Source organism: Lepisma saccharinum, chromosome 11 (assembly GCF_977018435.1).
Source record: "Lepisma saccharinum chromosome 11, izLepSacc3.1, whole genome shotgun sequence".
Classification (NCBI taxonomy): Eukaryota; Metazoa; Arthropoda; class Insecta; order Zygentoma; family Lepismatidae; genus Lepisma; species Lepisma saccharinum.
Window position 1 is genome coordinate 74,373,631 of NC_139239.1, and position 20,354 is coordinate 74,393,984.

At 41.2% G+C, this 20,354-nt stretch overlaps 1 protein-coding gene across 2 annotated transcripts in view; it reads left to right on the top strand.

Moving 5' to 3' along the window:
* The window catches only part of Cyp4c3 (Cytochrome P450 4c3), a 128,067-nt gene extending 109,488 nt beyond the window's left edge, over positions 1 to 18,579 (top strand). For both annotated transcript variants that reach the window (XM_083131412.1, XM_083131413.1), the window contains exon 12: positions 15,452 to 18,579. In XM_083131412.1, the coding sequence (XP_082987538.1) occupies positions 15,452 to 15,627 (176 nt within the window). In that variant the 3' untranslated portion in view covers positions 15,628 to 18,579. The remainder of the gene's footprint in view (positions 1 to 15,451) is intronic.
* The last annotated feature ends 1,775 nt before the right edge of the window (positions 18,580 to 20,354 follow it).

A 20,354-nucleotide genomic window follows, 5' to 3' on the forward strand; every position in this document is an offset into this window, starting at 1 on the left:
AACGTTGCAATGTCCAGACCATCGTACAGTTTCATCAGTTGCTGGTATTTGGATTGCTCCAAACTTTTCGAGAACACGTACAGGTGCCTGTTCTTCCAATCTAGCCAATTCGGTGCGAGGAGAAAATTATCCACGAGCAGTGTCGTTTTCCCACACCCCGAAGGACCTACGATCAGACAGCGGATGCTGTCGGGAAGCAACTTGCCGTTCTTTTTTTTTCTCGTTTGACTTTCCGGATCCGGTAGACGCTTCACCACGTTCCACGTACTCACAAGATCACTTCGTTCGCGTCGATCCAACTCTTTTCCGGAAGTCCCAGCCATTTGACAAACAGTTTGTCACCTTTCCTACGCAATACTTTCTCGATGAGGTACGTGTCGGGGTGTTTTGTTTTAGAGATTTCCTCTTCGTAAAATCTTCCTTTCAAAATCTCGCCGCTACTATCTTTTATTATATACGTGTGTCGGTTTCCGGGTAGAACTCGAACCACCGTAAAGAGTTCCGTGCTCCAATTTTTTGTGAATCCCTTCTCGAAGGTGCGTTTGAATTTGCTGATCCTCACCTGGTCTCCAATTTTGTATTTAGCTTTTTTTGTCGTGGGTGTGTACTTTGGACAGTAAACTGTAGAAATTAAACGCTGCTCGTCGGACTTGGTAACGTCGGCTGGCTTCATGCCTATCGTTCTGTGTACTGTATCATTATAGGTGTCGACGAGTTCCGGCAGGATGTCGACCCATTTGTAATTTCCCCGAAGCGTGAATCGTTTCCACATGTGTGTTTTCAAGGTTCGATTGAATCTTTCCACGATGCTGGCTTTGATGTGACTGAAGGTCGAATAATGTCGAACGTCATGTTTTTGAATAAACTTTTGGAATACGGCGTTGTAAAATTCTTTACCGTTATCCGTTTGCAGAAACCGTGGTCGTCTGCCACCGCTTTCGCGAAAAATTGTCTTGAATGCTTCCGTGACGCACGTTCCCGTTTTCGCCTTCAAAGGTAGAGCCCATGCGAATTTCGAAAACGTGTCTATGACGGTGAGAAGGTACTTGTTGCCCTTGTTCAATTTATGCACGTTTTTCAAATTGCCGCTACTCATCTCCACGAGGTCACTTTGCCAGAGGTCGTCGATGCCCTTGGTTACCACAGCCAAACGTTCGTAGTTGCGGCGTGCAGGTTTATGCAATTCTTCGACGATGGCTTGCCTAGACATTTTTTAGAGATTACGTTTCAAGAGAAGCACAAGCGTGATGGGATTCAAAGAGGGTGGCACTTCGCTCGTGTTTTGAATGATCAGCTTATCGCCGGCACTCACGTCGAAAACGGTGAGATCTTCGTCTTCGTGTATTTCATATATGTTGCGCGTTTCGTTCCAACGTGCCAGAGGAATGTTTCCTGCTTTCTGGACACCACGATTCGATATCAAAGTCATGGTGGGAACGCTAGCTTTTCTACCGTGAGACCAGCACGAAAATTCGTTTATCTGAATCGTGCCATCGAGGAGAAACTTGTAGTACGGATGATAAGGATGCAACATATACAGTTTGTTACCTTCGACGAACGTGGAGATTCTCTGTTGATTGGGTACGCTGTTGATTTCGATGGCTTGCAGAAAATGCAGTTTAGCGAATTTAGTGTCGACGCCGAGCAGATTACTGTGAACTTGTCCGAGTTTATTTTCGATGGGCAGCAAATGCTCGACTATGGTATCCGTTACGGTAGAAAACGACGGTTTGATTTTCACTTCCACGTTCAACTGCTTGTAGTTTTCGTTGAGTTCTTGCAACTTGGCACCGAAAGAGGCCAGCGTCGATTCCTGCGTGGATTCCAGCACTCCAACTTGATCTCTGATGTTGACGACGATGTTCTGAAGGTTCTCGACTTGATTCAATTTCGAGCTCTTCTCGGTAAGATCGTTCACGATGCTTCGCATCTCTGTAAACTGCGTGTGAAGGTCGGCGACGCTCTGCGAAGTGGGCAGCGTCGACACCAGCGAACTAATTTCGTCTCGAATCTGTTCCACGTTCGCCGTTTCCGTTTCTAGTCGTTTCAGCATTCGAGATATGTTTCTTTTCAAAGCGTGCAATTCTTTGGAGGTGGGGAGATTGGCCACTTTACTCTCGAGATCGCTCAATGAATTTTTGATGTCGCTCGATTCGGATAGTGCCGTCACCGCCGTTTTCAATTTTTCCAAATCTTCGCTCGAAGGCACGCTCGTCCGTAACGATTCCAAGTCACCCTGTATGTTGTCCAGTACGTGATGAAAATGAGCGAGATTCGTTTCGACGTTTAAATTTTCTAAATATTCGATCTTCTGCTGAACCGTGCTTAACGTGTCTTGAATGCTCGTCAACGCTCTCGCTTCGGCGTGAATATTTTTAATTTCTTCGTTGATCAATTCCAAGGACGCCTGAAGCGTAGCGATGGTGGTTTGAATGTGTTCGAAATCTTGATAGGCCTCCAATTGAATTTTTATGTTCGAGGCCGATGACCTGCAGTTCGTCCGACGATGGTAGGTTCGTCATTGTATCTTCCAAAGTCTGCAACTTGGATTTAATTTCTTCCAACGTGCTGGTGAATTCTTCTTGTAATTTGGAAACGACGACATGCAAGCGTTCTGCGTCTATATCGTTCACCACGGTTTGAAGTTCTGAGAAATTCTTTTCTATTGCGGAAGTTCGTTCTTCGATTTCGAGTTTCAATTTTTCCAAATCTTCATTTTTCGATTGAAATTGCTGTAATTTGGCCAAATCATTTTGAAGCGAATCCACGCTCAACTGTATATTTTGAACGCTGTCGTAAGAAGGTACGTCGACATAATTTTTTATCAGCGTTTTCAGTTCGGAATCGATTTTCAGAATGGGGTCGAGACATTGCGTTTGGAGCGTAGCGATTTCCGACTCTAAACTTTTGTTTAAGGTTTCCTGCAAAGCGATCAAATCGGTCCTCAACTTCTTAACTCGAATGTCCAACATGAGAATCTCTTCTGCATGGTCCACACGCTTGGTGTTGCCGAAAATGTCGTTAGGCATTTTTGGTTAACGGTTATTTATAATAGGATAGACGATTCGTAATTCTACGAAGAGAGGAATAAGTTTGTCGTAATCTCCGAGGAGTTCCATGTAAAGATAATCTCCTGCAGACACATCGTACGTATTGTTAGAAAGCATCTTGTCGTGCTTAATTCGAAAAATGTTCTTGCCGGTAGAAATTTTGATTTCGCCTGCGTTTTCCGGATTCACGGTGATTTGAAGTTTCCCGTCGATCGGAATTTCGTAGAAATGTAAATTGTTATTAAAAACATAAAACATCTTGCCCACATCGTCATTCAGTTTCGTCCAAATGCTGTTGAGGTGAATGATCAACAGACCGTTGAGTTTAGGTAACACGGAAGGTAAGACTTCATGATCTGGTATGGTTTCCATAATGATCTGTTTTTTGAAACCGAACAAATTCGTAGGCATGCTGGTTATTTAAGAATACAGTCAAAGTTTTTTGTAATGACAGTCAAAGTGTTTTTTTTTTGTTTTGTTTTGTTTTTATGAATCTTCTGTTGAAGATGGACATATGTTGCAGGTTTTGCTTTCTGCTAAGCGATAGTGCCCCCACGGCAATGTGTGAATACCACACTCGAGGACGCACCTCTTGTCGTCGTTGGGATCCAGCGCAATTTTTCTAACTTTGTTTGTGGTCAACACATGGTCGACGCTCTGGATGCGCTGTTCTTCTCTTAGAACCGACGACCTGGTCTTGAGGCAATCAACAAAGTCCTCGAATGCGAGATGCTCCCGAACCACCTGTCTGCCGACACCCTTGGCCTTCTTGGTAACGCTGCCCTCGGCTTTGATGGCATAGGCCTTGGCGCGAAGACCTGCAAACTCGAGAATTACATCACCGTCCTTCTCGTCTTTGAGTTTGCCAGGTACTTTTTTGTTTCGGGGCAGGATGCCGTACTGGTTCGGCTGGGGATAGCCCGAGGTGTCGAAGAGGTTAACCAAAGCTGGTGCCGTGACTATATCCCTGTATGCATCGGCTGAGTGGACGTGGTACACCAAGCTGTCCGTGTCCGTGTAGAGAAGCGAGATGTTGTGGCTATAATGTGGACGTAATATGTCGTAGTACGTCTCGAACATGTGCAGCTTGCTCAGGTCTAATACTGAGGCACCAACATAAATTGGCTTGTCGAGCCTCACCTCACTCTTCCTCATATGCACCAGAGCAAGCTGCTCATTATAAATGGTCCTCGATTTAAATAATGGGTTTGTTACGAGCCTGCGACATTGTGCTTCGTTTGATATTAGCCTCACATCTACACGATTCCGTACATTCTCCATGGTTTTCCCAAACACCGCATTATTCATTAACTTGAAGAAATCGCGATCGAAATCAGAAGTGGCGACTGTGCGATGTTCGGTGTTGAGCTCGATGTATGGCTTCAACCATGGAGAATGCTCGAACATCAAAACTCGATGTATTGTGCGGACGGTAACCCCTTGCTTCATCAACCACCGGAGGTTTTGGTAGTGCAGGACATAACGCTCTTTGGACTCGAAATCCATGACGAGCTTCTTCTGGTTGGAATCGGGTGGACACTTGAACTCGGGTGCAGGGGGAAGATCGCAGAACAAATCCTGCAGCTTCTCGGAGAACTCAAGGTCCACCTCGGCGAAAAACCCATGTTCCGAATCGTCGAAGTTTTCGACGTCGAAGTTGGAAGGGTCAGCCCACTCGAAGCCTCTAAAGGGGAGTGGCTGCATCATGGAGTGTCCGTAGAGGTTATTGACGTCCGTGTACATGATGTAGCTGGACGGTTGTGAGGGGTCGTAACCGGTGGCCATGTGGTGATTGTTGGCGCGCGAGTGTCGCTGCGACACCTGGACCATTCCACCCCGCACGGCACGTTCCACAAACAGCATCATGTTCACGTCCGAAAGAAGCTCCAGCTCGATCTTCGTCACCAGAAACATGGCTGACCACGCCAGTCCGGGGAGACTGTAGAAGTAGGCAGGGTCCAGCTGGTAGATAGTCTTCGCAGTCGCACGGAACGTCTGGAACACGTCGGCGAGGAGCGTCACATCAAGTCTGAGGTAGGCGTCGTGGTAGTCCCCGAGAGTTCGACAGCCCAGCTCGCGCCACATGGACTGGGCGTGGTGATATTCCTCGTCGGTGGTGTTCGAGCCTCGCAGCTTGCTATAGAAGTTTGCTCGAGGAGGTAGCGACGTCTCTGCGAACTTGGAAGGGTCTGTGATGTATTCATAGGGATAGACCCCCTTACGCTTGAAGAGACCGGCGTCCAAGTTCGGAAAGTTCGCGGAGGTAATGAGTATTTGCTCGTCGCTAAGCTTCCCTGCGAGAGCATCGAGGCTGGCCGGGAGGAACCTCAGGGAGTCGAGGAAGCGAAGCTCGACGGTAGAGTGTGATCCTGGGATTCGCACCCACTTGCTCAAGCTAATGTAACGCTCCTCGTTCTGCGCCAGGACGTTGATTCGCATGTCGTCGTACCCAAAGTGAGGCACCAGATGGTGGAAGTCGTATCCCGAGCCATTATGAAAAAACACAGGGATAAATCGCGGGTCCCGGGCCATGAGGTTGCATCCGTTGCACCATGGACCAACATACCTACCGTTAAAGTGATCATGGTGTTGGACTTTACAGTTGTTGGTGGTGTACTCCTTGACGCAGACAGGGCAAGCGATGGCCTCGTCGTGTCTACGTTGATCGTCGGGGGACAGTGGGAGCATAGACTTGGGGGCCAACAGTACCTTCCCTATCTCGCTGGCTTCCACAGCCATCCTCTCGAGGAAGTGTTTGGCTGCGTCGGGACCGCGATACACGTAGGGCTCGGGGGCGATGTGCTGGTCACGTCGCACCACAACGTATGCGAAGCTGGATGCCTCGTGGAGTTGGTAAGGGGTGGTGGAGGAAACTTCGGGATCTGGATCGCAAGTAGACAGGGGTTTGAGGAAGGCCTCGAAATCCGCGATGATGATAGCGGGATGCTCCACCATGGCGCCGTACATGTGGAAACGCTCCACGGTGCCAGGTTTGGGCAAGACTGCCACACCAGGCTCGTTGTTACTACAGTAGAACTTGTGGCGAGCGAGCTTCTCTGCAGCGATGTTGGGACCTCTGATGCGCTGGTAGTCCTGCTGTTCTCGATTATCAAAAGTTGACAAGCACCTTCGACACACCTCGACGTGGTGACTATCACTGCTCCGCTGGCTCGAAACAAGTCTAGAGAGGGAACGGATGAGGGTGTAGTGGTGATTGGTCTCGTCCTTGATGAGCAGAAGGTGAATTTCCTGCGCACCATCGTCCTCTACGTCGCTCACCCGGATGGGGTACACCGCATTTTCGTCAGTGAGACCGTAAACGTTGATGGCCAACCGCGTACGAGCCTCGAACTTTCGAATGTCCGAAAGCGCCACCGGGTAGTCGATCCCAGCCATGGCAACTTCCAGCTCTGCCTCGTAGGGTAGGTAGTGGCCAACACGTTTTGGATTATTTTTTGGCTCAACTGGGTGCAACGCTGCCAGAACACACCATACGAAGCACTTGGCGTCACCGTTCTGAATGTTCAGGACGGCCTTTTTTGCCACAATGGTAGGTGGTAAGGGGACGTAGTTGGAGGCGGAGAGAGGCACGAACTTACAAAGTTTGACGCACAGTTCGTGAGGCTCGCCACACAGCGAACCCCCCGAGCCTTTAGCTTGATGTTCCTCCTGTTTTGCCACCAGCTCATCGGCAAACTGGTTGTAGATGACCTCGAGGTTGTCGACATCCGCCAGATGCAGCGTCTTCGCCTTGGTGTTGTGGCAGAAGCTGTAAATTTCTTCAGACGGCTTCTTGTACTGGCAACGTAGCGATGCGTAGAATTTGGTGGAGTACGTAGCCAGTGCATCGCCGAGGATGGAAATAATTTCGGCTTGCACGTTCTCCAAAAAGCTACGCACGTCGCATGAGCCCTCCGAAGTGAGGACAAAGTCCTCTAACAACCGCTCGAAAGCAGACTGGTTTGTTTTTGTCACAGGCTTGACGCGTTTGGCGGGTGGTGGTGAGTCGGCTTCCGCTTTCCTCTTGGTCGAGCTGGTCGACGGTTGGGGAACAGGTGCTTCAACGACAACTTTGCATGATGTTATATGCCTGTTCAAATTATTAATGGTAATAGGTATACCGCACCTGGGACATGATTTTTTAGCGGTTACACGCTTACCAGGTGCGCAGGTACGACAATGTCTTGCAAAATTTTGGCTTGGTATGGTTATCTTGCACACAGGGCAACTTTTCTCAGATTGCATCTTGTTGAAAATATTTGTGGGTATGTTATTATATATATATAGTGGAGTGCCACAAAATAAATACTGTGCAATAATTCACAATAGTGTTGGGTTTGATGGGAGTGTGTTATTTATGCTACTTCTTGCTTCTTAATAAATCCTGTAAATAATTGAAAAAAAATAATTAAGCTTGTGTATAGAAAACACGAAAATATTATGTGTGCATAATTCTACCAAACAATCTTTTTTTTCTAACCCTCAGCCCTCTCGGCATATGAAGTATAAATCATAATTTCAGAAAACATGGTTATTTTCCGCTCGCCATTTTAAAAATCAAACCATAAGCATTATTTATGTTTATAGTATTCGTCGAGCGATAGCAGATAGAGCAAGAATCGTTTTCCTACAACCCATAGTTGATGAATTACAAAACATCTTAGAAATTACATCTTGAAATTTTAATCCAAAATAACTCGAAAACAGCAGGCAGTAGTCATCACCCCTCCAATAAGTTGTAGAGTACTTCTAATTTTGTATCGACTGCTATTAAAATTTTCGAATTAGGGCAAAAACTAAGCCTGCAAATCAAGTTTCTCAAAAAAATAAAAAATTGTCTGTATTTCCGAAACTTGAGGGGGTAGAATCGATTTTATTTGCTAGTCGAATAGTTCTCGTCGAATCCTATCCAACAAACCTAAAATCATCATCCTAGCTCAATTAGGAGCCGAGAAAATCAATGTCTTGGAAAACGTCTTAAGATTTTTGTCTTAAGAAAATTTTCTTGACAGACCGGAAGTAACATCTTGAGATACCGGAAGTCGACTTTCTTAAAGATTGAGATATTTGTCTTAAGACGTTTTCCAAGACATTGATTTTCTCGGCTCCTATGGGGCCTAGAACCATGTAACTTTGATCTATGTATATACCAACACTTGCCCGACCCTGTGGCCGAGTGGTTAGCACATCGCGCTGCGGCGCCAAGGGTCCCGGGTTCGAATCCTAGTCGGGCTTGGTTGTTTGTGAATGTCCATTTCATCACTCATCCCCAATCTTCGCAAATTAGCCAAGAGGTACAAAACGTAAAATAAAATAAACTAAATCAATCATTAAGTTCCGTGTTGCAATCATGAAATTAAATTTTAATTAACTTCTTTTATCCATCTCTCTCAAATCTATATAGCCTGTTCATATTTGGCATGTCAGCCATTTTGTTTACGTAGCAAAAAAAATCTCAATGCTCGTTGTAGCCATAAGTATAATTGGATATAATTGCCGGATTTTATTTAATTTTAGGTTTAAAATCAATAAGCATGCATAAAAAAAAACTAAATATTTTAAATAAATAAGATTCGAATAACTATGTACTTCCACTAGCCTTTGCGATGGCGCAGCGGTAGGCTTGGAATCAAGAGTTCGATACCCGTACAAGTAGTTCTTGAAACTGTAGGTCCAGTCCCGATTAGCCTTACTGTACATAAAATAGACTTAAAACACCAAATCAATCAGTACTTCCACTAACCTCTGCGTTAGCACGGCGATAGCCTTGTAATCAAGGGTTCGATACCCGTACAAGTGGTTCTTGAAACTGTAGGTCCAGTCCCGATTAGCCTTACTGTACATAAAGTGGACTTAAAACATCAAATCAATCAGTACTTCCACTAACCTCTGCGATGACGTAGCGATAACGTCGTTGTCTTGTAATCAAGAGTTCGATACCCGTACAAGTGGTTCTTGAAACTGTAGGTCCAGTCCCGATTAGCCTTACTGTGCATAAAATAGACTTAAACAAAAAAAACGCCAACTCAATCAATTAATCAGTACTTCCACTAGATATCAAAAACACGCAACTCTCCTCTATTTTTCATGTCTTCCTCTAACAATTTAACACATTTATTTTTTTTAAATATGCCCCGCACACATATTTCCTACCTACCAACAACGGCACACGGGAGAAAAAAAGATATTCCAGCTACCAAGATGCATGCTTCAAATATATAAAAGCAGAGAGAGACATGAAACACCTTCTATATTCTCTCTCTTTTTGCATGTTTTGTGAGTATATTTTCTTCCGCAAAAGCATTGCCATACTTATAAATCAAAACCAACTCATGCGAGCTAAGAAACAAAGTTACTTACTTTTAGAAATTCTGCGGAAATACTCTTCACTAACGTTGAAAATGAAACAGAACTTTATACACCAGCGCTTTAAGTTTTATACGGTTTTCTAATAACGTCAAAAATAATATGTTAGCCAACGCAACGTGGACCAATAGAAATCCAAGAACCAAATTCTCTAGAACATTCTCCCCCCTACATTTCAGTCACATGCACTTCGTAACTATGCTTGGTGGCAGAGAAAAAATACAATAAATTTTCCGGTTATTTATTTCATAGTCCCTGACCCCGTCTCTGCACCCACGAGAGCGGACGTTACTTCGTGTTTTCATTTCGCCGGCTGAATACTGTTGCATAGTTGCGAAATGTATATGGTGATTTCTGGTTATTTGTATAGAAACGGAGCAACGTATTTCCTGTCACCGGAAAACCCATTTCCGTCCTAGTCAGATAACGAAATTGTCAGGAAAAAAAAGAGATGTACGGTTGACTACGTATTTGTTGAATTCGTGTCGTTGTGTCAACGTTGATAGCATATATAGAGAGAAGGAACGAAATTGTCGTTTTTCTAGATATCCACAGGCAAAAGCGTAATATTTTTTCAAATACAATATGACAGTTGCTTTTCGATACCGAAAAACTAAATACAATAAGTATATATATATATTTACAATATTAATATTTATTTAACAATATCTACCTACGAATTTGCCTCGAACGAAAACATGTCATAGAAAAACATTTTTCCAGCCGTAAATTCAAAAATTTTGGCCCGCGCGCGCGTGTGTGTGCGTGCGTGTGTGTGTGTGTGTGTGTGTGTGGCACATCGTTCCCCCGAGAGAGAGAGAGGTTTACAAAGGTCACGATATACAAACATTGGCCCCCGGGACTTGGAAAATTACGATATGGCGCATTCGCTCATTACTGTTCCCAGCTATAAGTTTTTCTCTCTCTCTAGCCCTTGCCAACTAAAAAAAGTGTAGGTAGGAGTTGGCAGCACTGCGAGAAAATAGAGATCATGCCTTACAAGAAAAAAACCATTAAGGCGATTTTTATTTGATGACGTTGAACCCGTGTAGTATTCCCATCCATCCATCTTTCTCTTTTACGGCAGTGCCGGCTCTCCTTGCCCTGTATATGTAGGTTGGCAAAAATTGCTTTATGCACTGTAAAGCAAACCTCAAGCAAAATTGCCAGCCCCTTGCTTTAGGTTAGGTTAGACAAAAAAAGCTGTAGGTAGGCTGTCGGCCGTTTAACTCTTCCCTCCCTCTCTTCTCTCTCTTTTTTGTAAAAGGCTATGGCAAAAGTACCAGTAGGTTGGCAACCTTGCTTTATGCACTGTAAAACAAGCCTCAAGCAAGGTTGCCAGCTTCTTGCTTTAGGTTACGTTAGACCAAAAACCTTGGTGATTTTTTTTCGAGTAAGATGTTGCTAATACTGTGTCCGAAAATAGGGGGGGGGGGTTTATGCCTTACAAGAGCAAACCATTAAAGCAAGCCCCACCGAGCTTTACTTTCGGGTGTAGTGTTGCCAACACTGCGAGAAAAAAATTGCCAGCCCCTTGCTTTAGGTTAGGTTAAACCAAAAACCTTGGTGATTTTTTCGAGTAAGATGTTGGCAACACTGCAAGAAAAAAGTTGCCAGCTCCTTGTTTTAGGTTAGGTTAGACCAAAAACCTTGGTGATTTTTTCGAGTAAGGAGCTAGCAACACTGCGCCATCAAATAGAGCTCATGCCTTACAAGAGAAATCCATTAAGGCGAGCTCCTCACTTCAGCTCCTCACAAGAGGACGTTCAACCGGGCCACCTGCACTACTTATCCGAAGAAATGGAGGATTTGGTACGGTCACAGCGACACGTGCCCTTCCAAGGAGATGATCAAGTATTATGAAAATCTATGATATCGTGTATCCCAATGAACAAAAATGTTCGTCCATAGTGTCAAAGAATACAAAATAAATTTTTCACGAATATTTCAATCATTATTGTATCTATTTGACATTGAAATGTGCCGTCACCGCAGATCGAAGCTGGGAAACATCTTAATTGCATACCGATAAAGTTAATATGCATCTAGGAGGCAGTGGCGGTTTAGAATTTAGATTTAGAAGATTGAGCCTGGAGTATCTTTACCATACATGTAAAAAAATAGAATACAAGAAAATAAGTATAAATTCAAGATTCTGTCATTCATTCCTATTTATTTTGCAGCAACTTTCTTACTACTTGAAATTCAAACGTAAATACACAGGGTATCGCCATACATCTAATTCCCGCATATGCGAACGGTCCCAGGTATAAAACGGTGGGAGCTCCAAAATGTTGATATTGTTCCAGACTCGTGAGCACGATTGGGGAGCTATTTGTTAGCGGTAGTAGCGGACTCCGGTATCGAAAGGGCCTCCCCGATGGCGTAGTGGTAGCGTCGTGGCCTTGTAATCAAGGAGTCCCGGGTTCGATACCCGGTGGATGCACATTGCACAGTGGTTCGGCTCACACTTTAAACTGTAGGCCCAGTCCCGATTCGCCTTACTGTGCATAAAGTGGACTTAAAACACCAGCTCTATCAATCCGGTATCGAAAGAGAAAAGGGAAAAAAAGCAGTGAACGGACTCAATTCCCTGACCACACATATCCCGACGGAAAACCGTCTGGTAAGCCATGACCTTCAACAAGTTTTTGCGCCACGGAGTAAATTAGTCGCTGTACGAACACCGAGAACTTTCACTTCAAGGGGTACATTTTTTCTCAGTAACTCGTTGCTGCTCTAAATTTAACTTCGGTCGAAAAACAGCATTTTCTGAGTATGTATGGAACCCCAGCGAACAGATTCGTGCATGCCACTGGCTTATATTTTTGTATCTCGGAAAATAATATAAAAGCGACACTACTACGGATAGAATATCATGCCAGCAGAGACGCTGTTATACAATTATCACCATACCCATACACACGCGGTGTTTATCGTATATGATGCATTTCCATATTCCCACTACCTAGCTTAGTCTATCCTTAACTGTAAATTATGTCGCTTTCCGACAGAAATTATAAATATAAATGGTAACTTTGAATCTGTGTCACGTGGTTGCATACATACGGAATACATACTCCCATTTTTCTAGTATTCATAGCAAGACATCACAAAGGAAACCTGTTCTCTTTTACGTCCGCTATTCTATACGATGCGAAAGTTTATCGTTGATGTTCGGCAGCACCATGTGTATATATACCCCCATGCATGTATACACATGCACACACTGCCAGAGTGGTTAGCACAGCGCGCTATGACGCCAGGGTTCCTGGTAATCTTTGTGAGCGTTCATCAATTTCATCATATCATCACTCATCCGCATCGTTGCGAGTAGCCAAAAGTGGCTGAAAAGTGACGGAAAATAACCAATCAATCAACACACACAATATGAATATTTATAGCATATGTCGTGTCCTCCCAGAAAAAAAATATTCTGAATCCGCCTGTGATCATAAGTGACGGCGCAGCCCAGTAAGCAAAGAAGGAATGTCATTACGTCATACTGCTTTACGTAACTTCAGCGTTCTTGCGCGTTGAATAGCTTGTTGCTTTTTTGTTGTTATCGTACATCGATTTTAGAGCATTCTTAACGCCCAAGGCAAGCACTGCAGGTCAATATTACTTCACTTTCTTCTCTTTGTTTCGAACTGGTTTGTTTTGTATAACTCCGTGTGAAATGGTTTATACACGGACACAACACAGAAATCACATGCTTCTCGAGATTACAGAATTAATGTGATCTTGCCAAAAAAATGTCATACTTTCAGTTTACTTTATGCTCAGATAGGCTAACCACGACTGGACTTACTGTTTAAAGTGGGATCCGAATCACTATACAATCATGGACGTCCGCAGAATTTTTTTCAGGGAGGGGCACGGAAGGTATTTTTTTCCAGGGGGAGGCAAACAAGGCACATTTTCCCCAATGATAGTGTTGTTCCCTCAAAAAACGTTGAATTTACCATGTTCGTGCAATAATGAACACGTATTATTGTGGCTGAAATTAAATTATATGTGAAAATATATAATTTTTGGTTGACTTTAATTTTCCAGGGGTGCACGGCACCCCTGCCCCCCCCCCTTTCCGGACGCCCATGCATACAATATGCATCCACCTATGGCACGTATCTTAATTACAAGGCGAGAGAGTTACCACAACGCCATCAAAGAAGATGAGTTCGGTTAACATACTTGTAAATTACGATCAACCTCCCTTAACGATTAGATGTAACTGATCGCCCCGAAATGTCTAGCACTAACTTTAAGTTTTGAATAAATGCTGACCACATCCTACCACGAGATGTCTGATGTCATCATTATCGATGCCTCTTGACGTATCGAAAATTAACCGATCACTCCCTCCTCCCTAGAAGTCTGAAAATAGCTAATTTACAGATGAGGAAATGGCGATAGTTTCGCTTTGGCGTCTAAAAAGGTGATCGCCATTCCGCTGTATTCTAAAATGAAGCGATCACCACCATCTAGATGTCTAATGATAATGAGCAGAGACATGTATTGACGGAGATCGCGATAATCACGCCATAAAACACTTGATTTTATTAATATTCACGAGCTAGGAGGTGTTTACTAATAATCTGTGGATGAAAAAACGCGAAATGAAATTATGAATATGAACACAATCGCAAATATACTTGGGGATATATGAATGATTCAATATATAAGTGTATTCTGGTGTTCATAACATGTATATTTTACTTGTGAATATTATCTATGCTAGAAATGTTCACATATTATCAACCCATAAAAAGCCAATTTTGTCATTAGAAGGTGAAAGTAATTACTAGAGCTATTGAAACAATTCGTGCCCTGCTTGCATCTACGCGATTCTGTTGTCTACCTGAACTTCAGTTAATTTAAGAGAAAATGCAGGAGGAAATACATTCAGTTAGTAAAGTAATAAATTTTAATTAAAATTTATTACTCTCTTATGTTGAATAAAGAACTTTGTATTGAATTATATGTAGGTATGTTTATATCTTTCCCATAATGATTTATGTTTGGACAAGGAAATAATCGAGCACGCTACGGGTACCTCTACCAGATGTATTGAATCTTCAATTGTAATTATTGTATTAGTGGATTCAAATTCAAATTATTGTATTTGCATGGGTGAGGTTCAGCCTGAGGCTGTTCTGCCGACTAACCCGTGTCACGGAATACATTTAAATTTATTAGAGCCTCCCCGATGGGGCAGTGGGAGCGTCGTTTCCTTGAATTCAAGGGGGTCCCGGGTTCGATACCCGCTGGAGGCACATAGTGCTTCGGTTCCCACTCTAAACCATCTAGTCCCGATTAGCCTTATTATGCATAAAGTGTACTTTACACACAAAATCGATCAACATTTAAATTTACATTTTAATTTCTGGTATGCGGTTAATACAGTATAATATAAAACGTACGATTTAGCTAAAGAATACTACTGTCGATCAATTAATTGATTGATTTTCTTTATTTTACCTCGCTTTGTGCCACTTTAGGATTGTGGGAGGGAGACTCAGTCTGGAGATAGGCCAAGGCCCTTACAGGGCTGTCGAGCCACCGGTTATTATTTGTGCCACTTTTGGCTAATTGCGAAGATCGGGATGAGTGATGATATGATGAAATTGATGAATGCACACTCACAAACATCCATGCCCAGGCCGGGATTCGAACCCGAGATCCCTGGCGTCGTAGCGCGATACTGTTGATCAAATAACTGTTATACATATTATGTGGATAAAATCATAAACGTTCACTTGAGTAAATACATCAATTGTAAGAGAATTATATTTCCAACAATTCCCATCAACAATTCCCAGGAATGTAAAACAATCCTCATTTGCAGCAAAACACAACACCAAATTAATTTATTTCAATACCTGCCTCTGCTAATGAGCCTAGGGGGTGAATCGCACAAGAAGTAACACTAAAACGTTTTATTGTGGTTCTTTTTTTGCAACGAGGGGGCGATGGGATTCTTTTCCTTTAAAAACTGGTCTGAGATTTTGTAACTTTCTTTCTCGCAATTCCAGGTCAAAAGTTTGCTTTTCTGGAAATGAAGACGGTTGCTTCGACTGTCCTGAGGAACTTTCGCGTGGAGGCTGTGGACAGGAGAGAAAACCTGACACTCATCGGAGAGCTGATCCTTCGACCACGGGATGGACTGCAAATCAGGCTTCACCCCAGGAAAGCGGGAATGGCGAACTAGTCTTCATGACTCATCCCACTCGTTACATCTACTCACTGCGGAAGCTGCCAATTTATTGCATTGAGCCCGACTTGATCAGTCATCAGAATTCAAGTTTATGAACAATTGTGTGTGTTCCCACAGGGTGCGAATCAATGGGAGGGGGTGCTGGGTATCGCCCCCTCAATAGATTCCAGTATTTTTTACAAGAGGTAAATTTTCATCCCTGACAGGAATAACCCCCTAAAAATATAATAGCACTTATAACAGAAATATTTCACAAAAATATACTTATTAACGAAGTAAGCCATTTTTTGTTCTTTCAAACATTATAAATAAAATAACTAACATATCAACGAACTATTCTGAAACTAACAGTACATACGTAACTTATAATCAGGAAATAGGTATTTAATATCTTACTTGTTAGTTTTCATTGACTAAAAAGAAGTAAAAGCTGTGAATTTAATGGAAAGCTTCGTGTTTAATTATTTAATTATTCATACATTAAACGCTTCCACAAGAAGAATATAGAGCTTGAGTGTAGTCTATATGCGAAGAATTTTAATATTCCTTTCATAAAAACAGCTAACTGTATTTTATAAAGCTACTTCTAGACTAATAACTTTTTCAAAATATCGGCTTCCCCAATGGCCCACTGGCATCGTCGTCGCCTTTAATCAAGGGGTCCCGGGTTCGATACCCCGTGGAGGCACATGGTGGTTCGGATCCCACTTAGCTGTAGGTCAAGTCCAGATTAGCCTTACTGTGCATAAAGTGGACTTAAAACACCAACTCAAAGAGCCTTTTCAAAATACAATAACAATGGATGAAAACTAAAAGTTCAGAAAAAGCAGTGGAACAACGAATGATCAAAAAACCATTGATGATGATAATAATTACGTTAATATGAATTTATATGCTCCAAAAAGAGAGGTTTTCCTAGCACTGTCCGCCCAAAGTTTAATTCGCATACTGTACAACTGTACACACAGGTCAACAGCTGTATTGCAAATATGGAAATAGCAAAGTTTCAGTGCACCTCAACTGCATATAAATGTACGGTTACTACTGCGAGTCACAGATGGGTGTTCATCTGTGCCCATTAATACAAACAGAACCAAAAACATGCCAATTGGCACAAATATGTTAGCTCCAGCAACATATTAAAATGCATCAACTGCTAATGATGCATTTTTGGTTCACCAAATATATATATATATATGCGTAAAAGGGTATTTGACGCACTAAAAATTCATAATTTGAGAAGATCATACAACATCATTTCGAAGAAACCAAAGTAACACATTTGCTTGCGTCAAATGATGCACCAAAATGTGAATCAATCTTAATTTCAAGCATTTCTAGTTCTGTGTGTATAGGTGACTAAGTTAGTAGAGAATGAGGTATGTGTTTATAGGCAGTGTTCTTAATATTATAGAATTTATTAACTTTACACTATTATAATATTGTAAATATAGAAGTTTTTGTGCTACAATCGAACGAACCGCAAGGTAAATATGCTTGCAATTTTTTTTAAAGATATTAACATTTTCTATACGTTACTAATAGCATTTTATAAGGAAAATAGGACTCGATCCCGGAACAAGACTTCAAATTCAGAATAATATATTAACCTTTGAGCTTGTATTCTTTTATAATTGTCATTATTTCTCCGCTCTCTTTTTGAGGGGGGAGACAAAGTTCCAATACACAATATTTGTCGATTAAGTGGAACGGAAATCCGAATAATTTCAAAACATTTGTTACATTCGATTTTTAAGATGGTGGAAATGAAACTTCACTTACGATAGTGACAAACTGAAATAACAGTACCCATGCAGTTCTTAATTTTGTAATTTTAAACTGCTTTTCCACGAATTTCTAATATAACCACGAGTGAAGAAAGGGTGAAATGTGTAATAAACAAATTAGAATTGTTTCCTTTAAGGGTGAAATGTGTAATAAAGAAATTAGAATTGTTTGCTTTAAATTTTACATATGCGTTAGAATCTCTCCAGATATGTTTCAATGGAAAAGAAAAAAATCCTTTACTAAGAATAAGAATAGCTAACTATAATATTAGATATGTCACTTAATGAATTACAACAAGTCCTCAATATGGTAGTGTTATTATTTTTATAACCATATTTTTAATGCTTAATACCGGATTTCCGAATTCATGCCTACCTCACTGGAGAGTTAAGTACATCGGGGGGGGGGGGAAATTGCCCCCATCCCTTCAGAAACACCCAAAATAACGACACGTCGTTCATTGACCTTGGAGGAAATAGGTGATTTTCCTGATTTTAAATATAGATTGACCCACTGGCGTCTACAATTAAGTGATCACTCCCCCTGAGACGCACAATATAACAGTAATGTTCAATGAACAAAGCAGAGAGAGGTGTTAGCTTTTATTTTTTTTAGAAAAATATTATTTTTCCACGAGATTCTGATTAGTTTGCTTACTAAGTTTGTAAATAACTAAAAAAAACACAAGGACAAAATATAACACTTGAACTCAACACTGTATGTATTTATAATGGCGTTTTTACAGTACATATTGTGTTATATGTACAACTTGTACCATTACTATGGGAACTGTGTATTTTTGTCTTAATTTTAACCAAATGGTAGCTATAGTGATTTTTTTAAAAATATATTGTATTATGCAAAATATTTACAGTGTAATTGACGTCAGAGATCAGTGCGTACTTCATATGTTATTTTATAATGTTCTACTTTAAGGAATACATAATATATAAGAATTTTGTATATACGTGGTAATTCGAATTACTGTGATAAAGAAAAAATCCTTTCTTAAAAATAGCTATAAGAATCAAAAATAGTTTACCGGTAGTTTGAACTTCAGGGAAGTTCAAGTATAAGATTAATGAATGCTTTTTTAATTCATTTCTGCACAACATGTATGTATGAAGAATGTAATAAATATTGTGTTCATTATTTTTACTAGTCTGCGTTATTATTATTTTCTTCCTGTTTCTTCAATTCTTGTTAGTCATATTTATGTAAAGACAAGGTCGTGCCGAGAGGATGGATAATGGGGTGGCAGCCTCTCCGAACTACATGTGTGAAAGAATAATATTCTTATTATATTGTTTTATGAAATGTTATCATGTAGCATAGCATCCGTATATAAGGGGTCTGTGAGGACAACTGCCACGGACACCGAGAGGAAAGGGATGTCCAACGAGCAGAAAGAGAAAAAGGGCAAACGTTACAGCACATCGTGACAATATTGGTGTCAAGTTAATACTATTTCCAGTTTGAAAAATGTCTAATTTCTTTAGTCGTTTCACTCTCAATGATACTGTTTCTGTAAGTCACATCAAGTTTATACTTATACAGTTTGTATCGCCCCTACTGAAAGAAACAGAGATTGGTAGAAGAATAGAAAGAACACGAATGAGAAAATCAATTCAGTGGACGATTTGAAGAGAGATTCAGAAGAAGAGTACATTTGTGATAGTTTTATAACAAGTAGTTATTTCGTACATATACGCACACTGATGTACGAATACAATATTTGCAATCCACTTGCTCAAAATTTTCTGGCACAATTCCTGGGCTAAGAAAGCTTTAAACAGAAATCGATATTGTCAGATTCGCGATATTACATAGGCTATAGAAAAGCACGAAAGTAAATACCGCGTACATGAGCAATTTATCGTGGTGTTGTGATTGCTTGTTGTTCCCAAAGTACGATTAGAATGTTCAGCTAACTTTATAACTTAAAGCAGGGGAAGTACAGTCATAAAAGACTTGTTATTACTTCCTGTTGTTCTTGAATGTGTATATTAGTGGAGCAATGTTTCCGGAGTATGTTAATTCCATTGCATTGTGACAATAGAACAACGTGCACAAAGGTCATTCTCTCTCCATAGGCATAAAGTAGTGTTCTACTTTAAAAATGCTGTCGACACTAGGTACAAGTTTCATAACAATCCCAGACCACATTAAGAATTTGTGTGTGTTGTCTGGATTTTTTTTATTATTCCATGCAATGTTACCAGTCTTTTACTTCTTATATGTTAAAAACTCTGTTACTATCACTATCATAATAACACACATACTAACACAATCATCACATTATGCTTTCAGTGAGTTTAAACTCTTTATTTATATCTTCACTATTAAGGAAAATTAGTCATCTCTCGCCAGTCAAAAGCTATGCTTCATTATGAAAACCTACTGGTATTCAACAAATTGAGTTATAGATTAATGACAATCCAAACTCAAATATTCCGATGCATGTTGCCTTAACAGCAGATAGCAGATACTTAAAGAACGTCTGTAAATTTAACAAAATTTATCACAATTATATTTGAAAGAGTGGATGAGACAAAATTAGAAAGAGTTATAATTCAAGTAGATACAAGGGCAAACACTCTGCTGAACTACGTATATCAGAAAACTAAAAGTACTCTAACTAGGATTGCCAGACGTCTCTATTTTCCGGACAATCACGATTTGTAAAAAATGAATTGAAGACTAAAATTGGTAAACGCTGTAAGTGCCACAATAATTCAAACCCCGTTTTCCACGTTAAACTGTGAAATGTGCCATGCTTTATAATGTGGTAAACGTGAAAAGTGGCTGGTAGCCCTCTAAGTAGTTCAAAGGGCGTGTAAAGAGGTCACTAGTGTGAACGTTCTTACGGGCTGATGTGCAGAACGATGCGATTTCCCAAAACTTTCGATTTTGGCACTTACAACGTTTACCAC